Source organism: Delphinapterus leucas, chromosome 10 (genome assembly GCF_059928025.1).
Source record: "Delphinapterus leucas isolate spDelLeu-1000000601 "Yukka" chromosome 10, BTC_Dleu_Yukka2, whole genome shotgun sequence".
In the NCBI taxonomy this organism is placed as follows: domain Eukaryota; kingdom Metazoa; phylum Chordata; class Mammalia; order Artiodactyla; family Monodontidae; genus Delphinapterus; species Delphinapterus leucas.
In genome coordinates, this window is record NC_143138.1 from 59,866,758 (window position 1) to 59,879,090 (window position 12,333).

General features: G+C 43.7%; 1 protein-coding gene across 11 annotated transcripts in view; it reads left to right on the forward strand.

The window, feature by feature from the left end:
• Positions 1–1,861: 1,861 nt before the first annotated feature.
• The window catches only part of ULK4 (unc-51 like kinase 4), a 518,222-nt gene continuing 507,750 nt past the window's right edge, over positions 1,862–12,333 (forward strand). For 8 of the 11 annotated variants that reach the window (XR_016394710.1, XM_089919132.1, XM_089919137.1 and 5 more), the window contains exon 1: positions 8,121–11,405. Coding sequence is in view for 10 of the 11 variants with exons in the window: in XM_089919132.1 (XP_089775258.1) it covers positions 11,268–11,405 (138 nt within the window). In the remaining variant the exon portion in view is untranslated. Of the gene's footprint in view, positions 2,068–8,120; positions 11,406–12,333 lie in introns of those variants that run through there. The other 3 variants (XM_089919133.1, XM_022563634.3, XM_022563636.3) reach the window with 3 other exon arrangements.

The window sequence follows — 12,333 nt, forward strand, 5'->3', positions numbered from 1 at the left end:
GTTTGCCCTTTCCCTAATTTTTTTTTGCCTAACTTTACATGTATTATTATTTTGCATGCTTCTTCAAATGAAGAAAGATAACCAATAAGTGATTTTTTCTCCTCTGCAATGTCTAACATAGTGCTTTGTTCAAAGGAACTTTGTATGTGACTGAATGAAGAGATTCTTTATGATAATCTAGACAGTAGGAAGAGGAAGCAGAAGGTATTTCTGAGAGGAAGAGGTTGCATGTAATTCAGCATTTGGTATCCTTCATGTCAGATTCATTCTTACCAACTATAATGAGAAGGAAAATCTAAAATTAAGGTGAAGGCAAAGGTCACCCTGAAAGTGACCAGGAATTGAAGCAATTAAGAACATGGTGTTTCAGCTCTGCCCTGTTCAAGAACCTAAACAGCACTCAGCTGTTTTTTATTTTTTGAAATTGAACTAATGCCTGTTGAGGTCCTACCTTTGGTCCAGTGGTTGTCACTGAGCGGGGTGAGTTTTTCCTTCAAGTGCTCTCTAGCTTGTGTTTGTGATATTGTCTTAAAATTATCTATAGCAGTTTTTAAACTTTTCTGGGTCATTGGTACCTTTGAGAATCTGATCAAACCATAGACTCTCCACCCAGAAAAATGCACATGCACACAACATTTTAACTGCCTTGGCAGGTTTATGTATTCCCTGGAGGCATCCAAAGAACTTAGGCTAAGAAGCACCAGGATTTGGTATTGTTTCTGACATGAACGCGTAGGCTGTCAAAACTCGGAATAAACTAGCTGATATTTCATTGTATGTCTTGATTAATTAGGAAGCGATAGATGAGGAATTTTTTTCTACATCAATTCTCTTAAATACAAAAAACTGACAATAATGGCTAATGTAAGACTCCTGAGAAGGCAAGAAGGGTTAGAAGTCAAAGAATAGGAGATGTGGTTAACTTGAGATCAGAGAGAGGCACGGTTCCTACACGTAAAGGTTTGCAAAGCGTGGTCCCTTATCGGCAATATCCACATCACCTGGAACCTTGATAGAAATGCGAAATTAGGGGCCTCGTCCTGATTTACAGAATCAGAAGTTCTGTGGGTGCGTGGGCTTGTTTTAACCAGCGCTCCAGATGATTCTGATGCCAAAGTTGATAATCTCTGCGCTAACTCGCATGGAAGAGAGGAGCTGGTGTTAACGTTTCTGGTGGTTGGAATTTGAGAACGTGGAGCTTTGAAAGTCATGAGCAACCAACTGGAGATCAGGGATCTGGTCTGTTTTCTCATGTACAAGAAAGAAGGTAATTCATAGCCTTCTTTTTTCTAAAGGGTCAGGAAGCTATTCGAGGAGCCATTCGTTATCCGGATTATGTCGTCACGTCCACCTGAACTCTGGAGGGCGTCAGAAAGAAAAAGGATGGAAGGAAACGGAGGACACTGGGTGCAGGAAGAAATGACGAGGGCCCAGGACTCCACTGCCACAAACTATGCAACTACCGCCGAGGTAGTTCTCCTCCACCCGCCCAAGCCCCCAGTCCCCACACACAGTTCTGATGGACACTCTCCAACACTGCCGCCCGCTTCCGGGCCCCAGCCAATAGCTACTCAAAGTGCTCAGCCAGTCAGCGCCCCTGTGCTCCTTCCGGCGTTCGGCGTGCTGCCCTGGAAACGGGATGGGCTAATCCAAACGCGGAGGGGTGCAGAACTCGCAAGGCCGGTCGCCGACGCTCTGAGCCCTGCACTTTTTACCCCGACCTAGGGTAGATCGGTGGACTCGTCCTAACGCTGGGCGCGAGGCGGCTTCACTTCCAGGCCCCAGCCAATGGGAAGCGAAACTGCTCAGCCAATCAGCGCCCTGCGCTCCTTCCGGCGTTCTGCGTGCTGCCCTGGAGACGGGCAGGCCGAATGCAAACACAGAGGGGTGCTAGACCTGCACGGCCTCACGCTGTCGGCCTTGCTCCATTGCTTCGCCCCTGGCTTTTGGCCAGTGGACTCGTCCTAAGGGGTCGGGGGCGAGACGCGCGCACTGGCGGCCGGCCTCCAGTGGACCTGCGGCTTTTCCCCACCGAGCTAGAAGGTGAGTGGTAGTGCCGTTTTTAAGGTGGGTTCCTGTGTCTTTCAGCGTTTGTTGGAGAGACTGTAGGCCTGCAGGGGAGCCAACCACCACCCTCCCTCCCTCCGTGGACCCTGTGCCCTCGGCGCCCCCTCTCTCTTCGTGTTCTGCTTTGTGTTTGTGTTAAACCCTGCACAACTTTTGGTTCAGGGTACGCGGGACACCTATTCTAGACCTGGGTTCGGGAGATGCGCTTTATAGACGCCCCGTATTCGGAGTTTTATCCCTTAAAACGCTGACTTAGCTTTCCGGGTTCTAAGCCGGCCTCGCTGACTGATGTCGGTGGACGTGGGGAGGCAGTGAAAGCCGCCAGTTCGCCGGCAGCGATCTACTTGGGGTGGGGAGGAGAGGGTGTTTACGTAGCGACTTAGAGCCTACACTTCCGACGTCAGACCAGGCTCAAAGCTTGCAGTTGATTTGGTTCGAAAAGTGTTGCGAGGAGGAGCACTTGTTTAGTGCTTAGCATAGTGCCCGCCGCCTTTTGTGCTCTCGGGAAAGGTTGACTTCGCCTGCGGTTTTCAAAGGTAGCGCGCATCCGGACGGCGAGCTAAAACGCAAAATTGCTGGACCCTGTTTCCAGAGTTTCCGATTCAGTAGATCTGGGCCCAGGGCGAGAATTTGCATTTCTTTCGAGTTTCCTGGTGTTGCTGATTGCCGCTAGAGAGGGAGTTAATGATTTGAAGGTGGGGATGATTAAGAGGAGGGTTCACTCATGTCTTTACCAGCGTGCTGTTACCACCTGAACCGTTTCAGAGTTTATTGAATGTAGGCTCTGTCCGCTGAATCTTAAATGCTTCAGTTGCTCGTATGTGTGAATTCCTCTGACTTCTGGCTTCTCAGATGATACCTAGGTGAACTTGTAGATTAAAAGAGACTTAAAAATGCACCATGCTTTTAGAAAATGTGGAAGACTAAACTGTGGTATATGGGAATGCACACTACAGTGAGAAAACTATAAAGAAACGCATCAAAGTCCGGAGAGTGATTACTTTTGGGGAGTAGGAGTTGTTATTGTCCTAGGCTCAGGGAAGGGATTCTGGGGTCGCTGGTAAAGTGCTATTCCTGACCTGAGTGATGATTACAAGGATGTCTCTCTTATAATAGTACATTAAAGTATACATTTATTTTGTGGGTTTTTCTGTATTTGTGTTTTATTTTACAAGTTGAGGTTACAAATGTTAAAAAACATGCATATTAGGAAGTCTAAGGTGAGGAACATCCCTGGAGTGAGTCAAAAAGAATCTTAGTCATGGGCTTTCAAATTTGGAAGATAACTTAAACTTAGAAGACCATCTGATCCAATTCTTATTTTAGCCTAAGGAAGTTGAGCTCACAGAATCGGGAAGTGCTGCAGGTAATAAACCCTTGTCTAAACCCAGTTTGTAATTGATGTGTTTTGTTAATTTCAGCTGCCTGCTCTGCTCAGATGCCTCTATTCAGTGAAAGATTGAGGACGTGAATTTGGCCTGACTCAAATTCAAAATTTTAAGGTTTTATTTTCTTGTGGCCTAAAACCTTGTTTTCAAGAAATCACTCATCTTACATAAAAACTTATTTCAACATCTTATTCTGATGTATCCTAATGTACCAATTCGTGAACATTTAATTAAGGTCTCTGGTTATTTTTTTTGCCACATAATTACTCCTGTTAAGGCTGCATTTTAGTGGGTTAGGACTCGGCACTGGTTCTGTTTACCTGAACCAAAAGACTGGCACACATTTCTCCAGGAAAGATGGGTTTATTTGGCATCAGCAGGGAATCCCAATTCGGGGTGTGTAACCATGACAAGCCACCGTGCAATTCCCCAGCATGGCAGGGAAGGCGAAAGCTTTTTTTAGAGAGGAAAAGGAAGTTGGGAGGGCTGTAATAAACAAAGAATCCATGGCTTTTCATTGAGTTGAGTCCTTGCCAGCCAAGAGGAATCTTTCTTCTTCTCCTTGGGCTCTGCTATCTTTGCAGGGCATGAGAGCTCCCCGCTTCTGGTCTTCTGACTCTAATTGAGGTTTCTGTTTATTAGTTTTTTACACTTCTCCATTTTGATCAAGATTTTTCTCTGAAAGCATTGCTGATCAAGAGTCAGGTTTTCTAGTTTCAGGGGCTTTTTGTCCCTCAATGTCGGGAAGTATCTTTCCTGGGTGTAGTGTCTCAAGTCGGAGGGAAAGTGCACAGATGGGAAACCTATTAAGGTCACAAGTAACAAGGAAAGGTAGGAGGGAGAACTCTCAGGCACTTTTAATCTAAAATGCATATGTTGTCAAGATGATAGACATTGGCGATCCTCTGAAGTCTTAGGCCATCATCAAAGGTTTGGCTTCTGTCTGGTTAGGCCATTCAAAATGGCTGTTCTCTGCTCTCTGTACACGCCCAGCTTGACCAGTCCCTGCCTCACTCACGTGACTATCCAATCATCTTAATTATAGAGGTTAATTAGTCCCTGGTAACTGATGAGCCCATCTGATGTCAATTCCCGCCCCCGTAAATGGTAGCCTCCTCCTCCCTTGAGTAGTGAAGAGTGCTGCCGTGTCCTGTCCTGCCTGCTGTCTGCCATACACGGTGGGGTGTCACTCCAGGACCTTGCTTCAGGCATGTAAGATCCTCTGTCCAGTAAGCCATTTATGTCTCTGTCACTGAGTCTGGGCTCTTCGAGGCTTGGCAGCTACAAGGCTTGCAGGCCTGAGGGGTGCAGCCTAACAGTGGCAAACTTCCAGCAGGTCTGATCTGGATGTCTTGGGAAAGCTGTCTCATCAGATACTGTCTGCTTCAATTCCGGGAAATCTTTACTTTCAGGTCACCAGAGGATGTGCAGGTCCAGTCAGAGTGCGGTGCTTCCTTTAGATGTATTGTGAATCCAAGAGTTGTATTCCTTGGAGTTTGGTGGCACAAGCGTTGGTTACTAGTACTTGATAGGGGCCTTTCCAGTGATGCTGAAGACAGTTCTTCTGGAAGTGTCTTTTCCAGTAAATGAAATCTCCAGTTTGCAAGGTGTGATGCTTAAGGTCTTCGTCTCCTGAGGGTGCATGGTAAAAAGACTGCCCTACCGGGCTTCCTTGGTGGCGCAGTGGTTAAGAATCTGCCTGCCAATGCAGGGGACACGGGTTCCAGCCCTGATCTGGGAAGATCCCACATGCCACGGAGCAACTAAGTCTGTGCACCACAACTACTGAAGCCCGTGTGCTTAGAGCCCGTGCTCTGCAACAAGAGAAACCACTGCAACGAGAAGCCGGCACACTGCAACGAAGAGTAGCCCGTTTGCTGCAGCTAGGAGAAGCCGGCACACTGCAACGAAGAGTAGCCCGTTTGCTGCAGCTAGATGAAGCCCGCACACAGCAACAAAGATCCAGCACAGACAAAAATAAATAAAATAAGTAAATTAAAAAAGACCGCCCTACCAAAACATGTTTTTTTTTTTTTTTTGCGGTACGCGGGCCTCTCTCACTGTTGTGGCCTCTCCCGTTGCGGAGCACAGGCTCCGGACGTGGAGGCTCAGCGGTCATGGCTCACGGGCCCAGCCGCTCCACGGCATGTGGGATCTTCCCGGACCGGGGCACGAACCCGTGTTCCCTGCATTGGCAGGCGGACTCTCAACCACTGCGCCACCAGGGAAGCCCATCATGGTTATTTTTAATAGAGACGATTAGACCTTTCAATGTTGGAGTATCTCTCCTTTTATTAATTGTGGGTAGTAAGAAGCAGGGGACAAGTGCTTTGGGTGTCCTGTGATGATCTCAAAGGTTGAGAGTTTCTGAATTCCAAAAGGGGTGGATCTGAGATTTAGGAGAACCAACAGCAATGCTTTTGGCTAAGGTGTTTGGAGGGCCTTTACACATTTTGCCAATTGAGTCTTCATAATGCTGTTAGTATGTTCAACTAAACCAGAGGATTGAAGATGGTAAGTAAAGTGTAAGTGTTGTAAAACCAGATGAACAGCGCACACTTGTTGAGGCACCTGACCTGTGAAATGGGTTACTTGATTACTATGAAGTTTGAGAGGAGTTTCCCAAGTAGCAATACTCTTTTCCAAAAGGACTTTAGCCACGTTAAGAGGCAGTAGGCTGTCTGCAAGGGAAGTCCAGTGAAAACGTACAGACCGTGACTAAATCATACTTTATTCACTAGATGAAGTTTTATGAAATCCATTTGCCAGACCTCAAATGGTCCATCATGGAGATGAAAATGTCCCGGGGCAGTACGCACAGGCCTACATGGGTTTTATTTTGACAAGTGAGGTAGGCACCTTTTGTGGCCTTCTTAATGTTTCCCCAGCAGTATTGATTCATGAAGGCTATCATTTTGTCAGTAGACTGATGCTTTAATGCATGTACAGGGGTGAGGAGTGGGGATCTTGGTCTCCCATAGGACTGTTGTTACTTAGTTCAAACCAGAGCTTTCTCTTCTATCAAACCAACAGTTGCTGAATTTCTAATTTTTTTTTTAAGTCAGCAGGCAGCTTTCTTTTATTTATTTATTTTTGGCTGCATTGGGTCCTCGTTGCTGCGTGTGGCCTTTCTTTAGTTGCCGTGAGTGGGGGCTACTCTTCGTTGCGGTGTGCGGGCTTCTCATTGCGGTGGTTTCTCTTGTTGTGGAGCACGGGCTCTAGGCGCGTGGGCTTCAGTAGTTGTGGCACATGGGCTCAGTAGTTGTGGCGCGCAGGCTGTAGAATGCACGCTCAGTAGTTGTGGCGCACGGGCTTAGTTGCTCCGTGGCATGTGGGATCTTCCCGGACCAGGGCTCGAACCCGTGTCCCCTGCATTGGCAGGTGGATTCTTAACGACTGCGCCACCAGGGAACATCCTGAATTTCTAATCTTGTTTTTCCTTTTCTGAGGCCAACTGTTGGGCCTTTCTAGCCAGTTTTTCTAAATTATCATTTGGAGAAATATCTCTGGACCGTGACAGAGGTTTGGCTGCCGTTGGTCCCTTTAAGGGCAGCATTCCTTGCAGAAATAGCAGCAAGGTGATTTCCTTTTGCTTCCAGAGAGTCAAGCTTAGAATGCTGTGGAATCTTAATAATAGCTAAAGCGGCAGGTTAAAGTATTGCATTCAATAATTCCCGAGCATAGGGGCCACTTAAAATTTTATTTCCACTGGAAGTAAAGAAGCCACATTGCTTCCCCAACATTCCAAAATCATGAGCTACTCTAAAAGCATATGTACTGTCATTGTAAATATTGACACTTTTGTCCTTGGCTAAACTACAAGCCCCTGTAAGGGTGTATGTTGGGCTGAAGTAGCCATAGGTAAAGATGCTGCCTCAACAACATCAAAAGGAGTTGCAATAGCATACCCAGCACAGTATTTGCCATTGTCACCTTTAAAATAACCATCAGTGAACCATGAGAAGTCACGTTTACCCAGTGGAATTTCCTATAGAACCATGAGGTGATTCGTGTGGAGAGGTACTTTGTTGGTGAAGGAGGGGAGAAGAGTAGCCAGGTTAAGTTATTACAACAATAAAAGAGTTATGGGAGGGGCAGTTAACAAAAGGATTTCATAGGCGGTGAGGAGTCCAGCTGATAAACGTTGAGTGTAATGAGAATTTAGGAGAGCTTCTATTGCATGAGGTACAGATGGTTAAAGGGGATCCCACATGATTTTCCCAGTGGCCTTAACCAAAGGGCAGTGGCTATAATGGCTCTAAGGCAAAGGGGTATCCCTGTGCCACAGGGTCCAGGTGCTGTTTATAATACCCTTTGGGCTGATGGTGGTCTCCATGGGTTTGGGTGACTACCCCAAGGGCATGCTCTTCCTTTTCATATACAAAAAAGAAAAAGGGAATATGATAATGGGGATGCCCAAGGGCAGGTAGGTTCATCAAACTCTATTTTAAGGCCTTGAAGGCTGTGTCTTGTGGTCCTTCTCAAAAGATTGGGTTGAGGTTGTTATTGTTGAGTAAAACATGTAGAGATTTGGCTGTAAGCGAAATGTGGGATCCAATTTCTGCAGTAACCAACTAGCCTGAGAAAACCTCACAGCTGGTGGTTAGTTTTGGTTTTGGGAAACGTAGGCTGCCATGAAGTCTATCTGGGTCTAGGTGTAGCCCTTTTTCTGATATTAGATGCCCTAAATATCAAATCTGGGTTTGGGCAAATTGCAGTTTTTCTTTGGTGACCTATGTCCCTTTAAGGCCAAAAGCTTTAGGAAGTGGATGCTATCTTCCTGTGTTTCTGTTTATTAATTAAAAAAATTTTTTTTATTGAAATATAGTTGATTTACAATGTTTTAATTTCAGATGTACAGCAGAGTAATTCAGTTATACATGTTCATTAATTTTTTACAGTTCTTTTTAATGAGTGGGTTTCAGGGAGGAGAGGAATGTAAAAGGGACTTAGTAAAACTGTTTCTTAAAATAGATATTATCTGTGCCTTTTTTGGGTTTGATTGATTTAAATTCAAAACTGTCCTACATTTTTTCTACTTAGAATTTAGAAAGTTCGCTGTTAGTAGTTCGATTTCTTATTTGTTCTAGATACCAGGTTTATAATCCAAATGACTAAATGTAATTACTAGCCTATAAGTGTTTTTAATTTTAATTTTAATTTTGGCTGCATTGGGTCTTTGTTTTGTGCGGGCTTCTCATTGCGGTGGCTTGTTGCAGAGCACGGGCGCTAGGCACATGGGCTTCAGTAGTTGCTGCACATGGGCCTTAGAGTGTGTGGGCTTCAGTAGTTGTGGTGCGCGGGCTCTAAGGCACGCGGGCTCAGTAGTTGTGGCTCGCGGGCTCTAGAGCGCAGGCTCAGTAGTTGTGACGCAGGGGCTTAGTTGTTCCGCGGCATGTGGGATCCTCCTGGACCAGGGCTCGAACCCATGTCCCGTGCATTGGCAGGCGGATTTTTAACCACTGCACCACCAGGGAAGTCCATGAGCCTATAAGTTTTTATAGTAGAATTTTTCCCATCTTGCAGTAAGTTTTAATTTCATTGGAAGTTGGAATCATAGAGTTATTCCTAGATTCTTAGATTAATGGTTTCCTATACCAAGACAGGGGTCAGTAAACTATTGCCTACGGGCCAAATCTTGCTCCTCTGTCTGTTGCTGTATGGCTTATAACCAAAGATGAATAAGTTCTGGAGATATAATGTACATCATCGTGATCATAGTCAGCAAAAATGTACTATGTACTTCGAAGTTGCTAAGAGACTAGATCTTAAATGTTCTTGCCAGAAAAAAGAAACAATTATGTGGTGAGATGGTTACCATCATAGCATTACTTAACACTATTATAATGTATAAATGTGTCAACACGTTGTACCCTTTAAACTTACACGCTGTTATATGTCAGTTATACCTCAGTACAAATATTGAGATAAAATTCACATACTATAAAATTCACCCCCTTTAAAATTGTACAATTCAGTGAATTTTAGTGTATTTACAAAGTTATACAACCATCCACATTATCTAATTCTAGAACATTTTATCTGCCCCCAAAGAAACCCCATACCCATTAATTTATTGCTCTTTTACGTTCTGTTTCATAGGGATTTTGCTATGTTCTGACTTCCTGGGTACCATACGGAAACATAAGCTGTTTTTAAAGAGGATATCTTACTGCTTGGATAATTTCTGGGAAGTTTTATGTAGTTTAGCATGTATAATCCTCTCAAAGAGATGCCAGTTTAAAAGATGTTTTTGGTTGAGTAAATAACTTTGTTGTTGGAAATATATTTAATATATCAAGTCCATTGTTTTATTTCAGTTTTAATTAAAAATCTAGACTAGTGGGCTTCCCTGGTGGCGCAGTGGTTGAGAGTCCGCCTGCCGATGCAGGGGACATGGGTTCGTGCCCCCGGTCCGGGAAGATCCCACATGCCGCGGAGTGGCTGGGCCCGTGAGCCATGGCCGTTGAGCCTGCACGTCCGGAGCGTGTGCTCCGCAACGAGAGAGGCCACAACAGTGAGAGGCCTGCATACCACACACACACACACACACAAAAAGTCTAGACTAGTAAAAGACTACATCAAATTGTTATTCACTCAGGAATACTAGGGGATTTTTCTTGGCAAAGAAAATGAACTCATTATCCTTGATAATGATGTGGATGTTTTAAAAAAAAATTCTTGATTTAAAACAGGAGTTGGCAAACTTTTTCTGTAAAGGGCCAGATAGTAAATATTTTAGAGGGTGTGCAGGCCATAGGGTCTCTGTTACTACTACTCAACACTGCCATAGTAGCCTGAAAGCATCCTTGGGCAAAATATATAAATGATTGAGCATGGCTATGTTCCAATTAAGCTTAATTTATAGAATAGGCAGCAGGCTGGATTTGGCCCAGGAGCCAGTAATTTGCTCAGCCAGTAGTTTATTTGCTTCGAATAATATTTGGATTGACGCCAATCCTTATGGATTAGATAGATGTACTATCATTCCATATTTGTTTATAGAGTGTATTCACAGACATTGTCTCATTTCTCATCATTTGGGTTTAGGTGGGGCATATTACCCCATTCATTATACAAATATTGACACAAAGTGCTTTCCAGTGTAACAGAGAAAGTAAGAGGTATCAAGATACACTGGCTGAAATCTCACTCATTCCCTGATTTTGTTCCATGTGTTGGAAATAGCTGTCATTTTCATTATTTTTATTAAAGTCTTGTTACTAGGGCGTTGGATATTAGTTTGTGAATTGTTTCTTTTATTTTTTTCCTTTTTTCATTCTATGAAAAAGACTTGTATTCAACATTTGTAGGTGAATATTTTGAATTTATAGAATTATTAGATTTATTTACATATTAAATAGCTTAGGCTAATTAATCATGCAACTAGCTTGCATTAAAAAAATATATTTATTTATTTGGCTGTTACTTGGTGTTCGTTGCTGTGTGCATGCTTTCTCTAGTTGCAGTGAGTGAGGGCTACTCTTTGTTGCACGGGCTTCTCATTGCGGTGGCTTCTTTTGTTGCACAGCATGGGCTCTGGGTGCGTGGGCTTAAGTAGTTGTGGCTCGCAGGCTCTAGAGCGCAGGCTCAGTAGTTGTGGTGCAGGGGCTTATTTGCTTTGCGGCATGTGGGATCTTCTCAGACCAGGGCTTGAATCCGAGTCCGCTGCATTGGCAGGTGGATTCTTAACCACTACACCACCAGGGAAGTCCCAAGCTTGCATTTTTAAGTGTCATTTTTGTTTACTTTTTAGGAGCTAGAGATGCTATTAGGCTGCCATTTTATCAAACGTGAGAAGTCAGCCCAGAGATGGAAAACTTCATTCTGTATGAAGAGATTGGCAGAGGAAGCAAGACAGTTGTCTACAAAGGGCGACGGAAGGGAACAATCAATTTTGTAGCTATTCTCTGTACTGATAAGTGCAAGAGGCCTGAAATAACCAATTGGGTAAGTCAAGTATGTTTCCCTCCCTTTGGGAAAAGACAGTTATGATCAGATAGAGTTAAGTAGTATGTAAACAGAAGCCATTGAACTCACTATAGCAAATGGCACATTTTCAATTTGGAATGGGCAGCCTTTTCTCTGTAGTGCCACCAATCCTGAATAATGACTAATAAACATACCCAAGTAATTAGCAACTTAGGTTTTTGTTGTTTGTTTTTGTAAGAGTCAGGGAAAATATACTCTATATTAGATCACTTACTTTTAAATTTAGTATATGATTATGAAGCTTTCCAAAGGAAGGACATTGGGTGAGAGTGACTTGGGTTTGCAATAGCTGTACCAACTTTGCAGCCCAGGCTCCTTGGACCAAACCTAGCTTTTTTTTTCCAACTTTTTTTTTTTATTGCGGTAAAATACACATAAAATAAAATTTATCATCAAGCATTTTTAAGTATACAGTTTGATATTAAATACATGCATATTGCTGTGTAGCCATCACCATTTTATACGAGGTACCTTTCAGAAACAAAGTACAAAGGTGATTGCCGGAGGCCAGGGAAAGGGGAAATGGGGAGTTATTGTTTAATGTGTATAAAGTTTCAGTTCTGCAAGATGGAAAGAGTTCTGGACAATTCAACAATCAAACTCTTGGTATTTTCCCAAAAGAGTTGAAAACTTATGTCCACACGAAAACCTGCACACACATGTTTATAGTAGCTTTATTCAAAATTGAAGCAATCAAGATGCCCTTCAGTAAGTGAATGAATAAACAAACTGCTACATATATGCAATGAAATACTGTTTAGTAATAAAAAGAAATGGGCTATCAAGCCACAAGGAGACACAGGAACCTTAAATGCACGTTGTTAGGTAAGAGAAGCTGATCTGAAAAGGCTACATACTGTATGATTCCAACCATATGACATTCTGG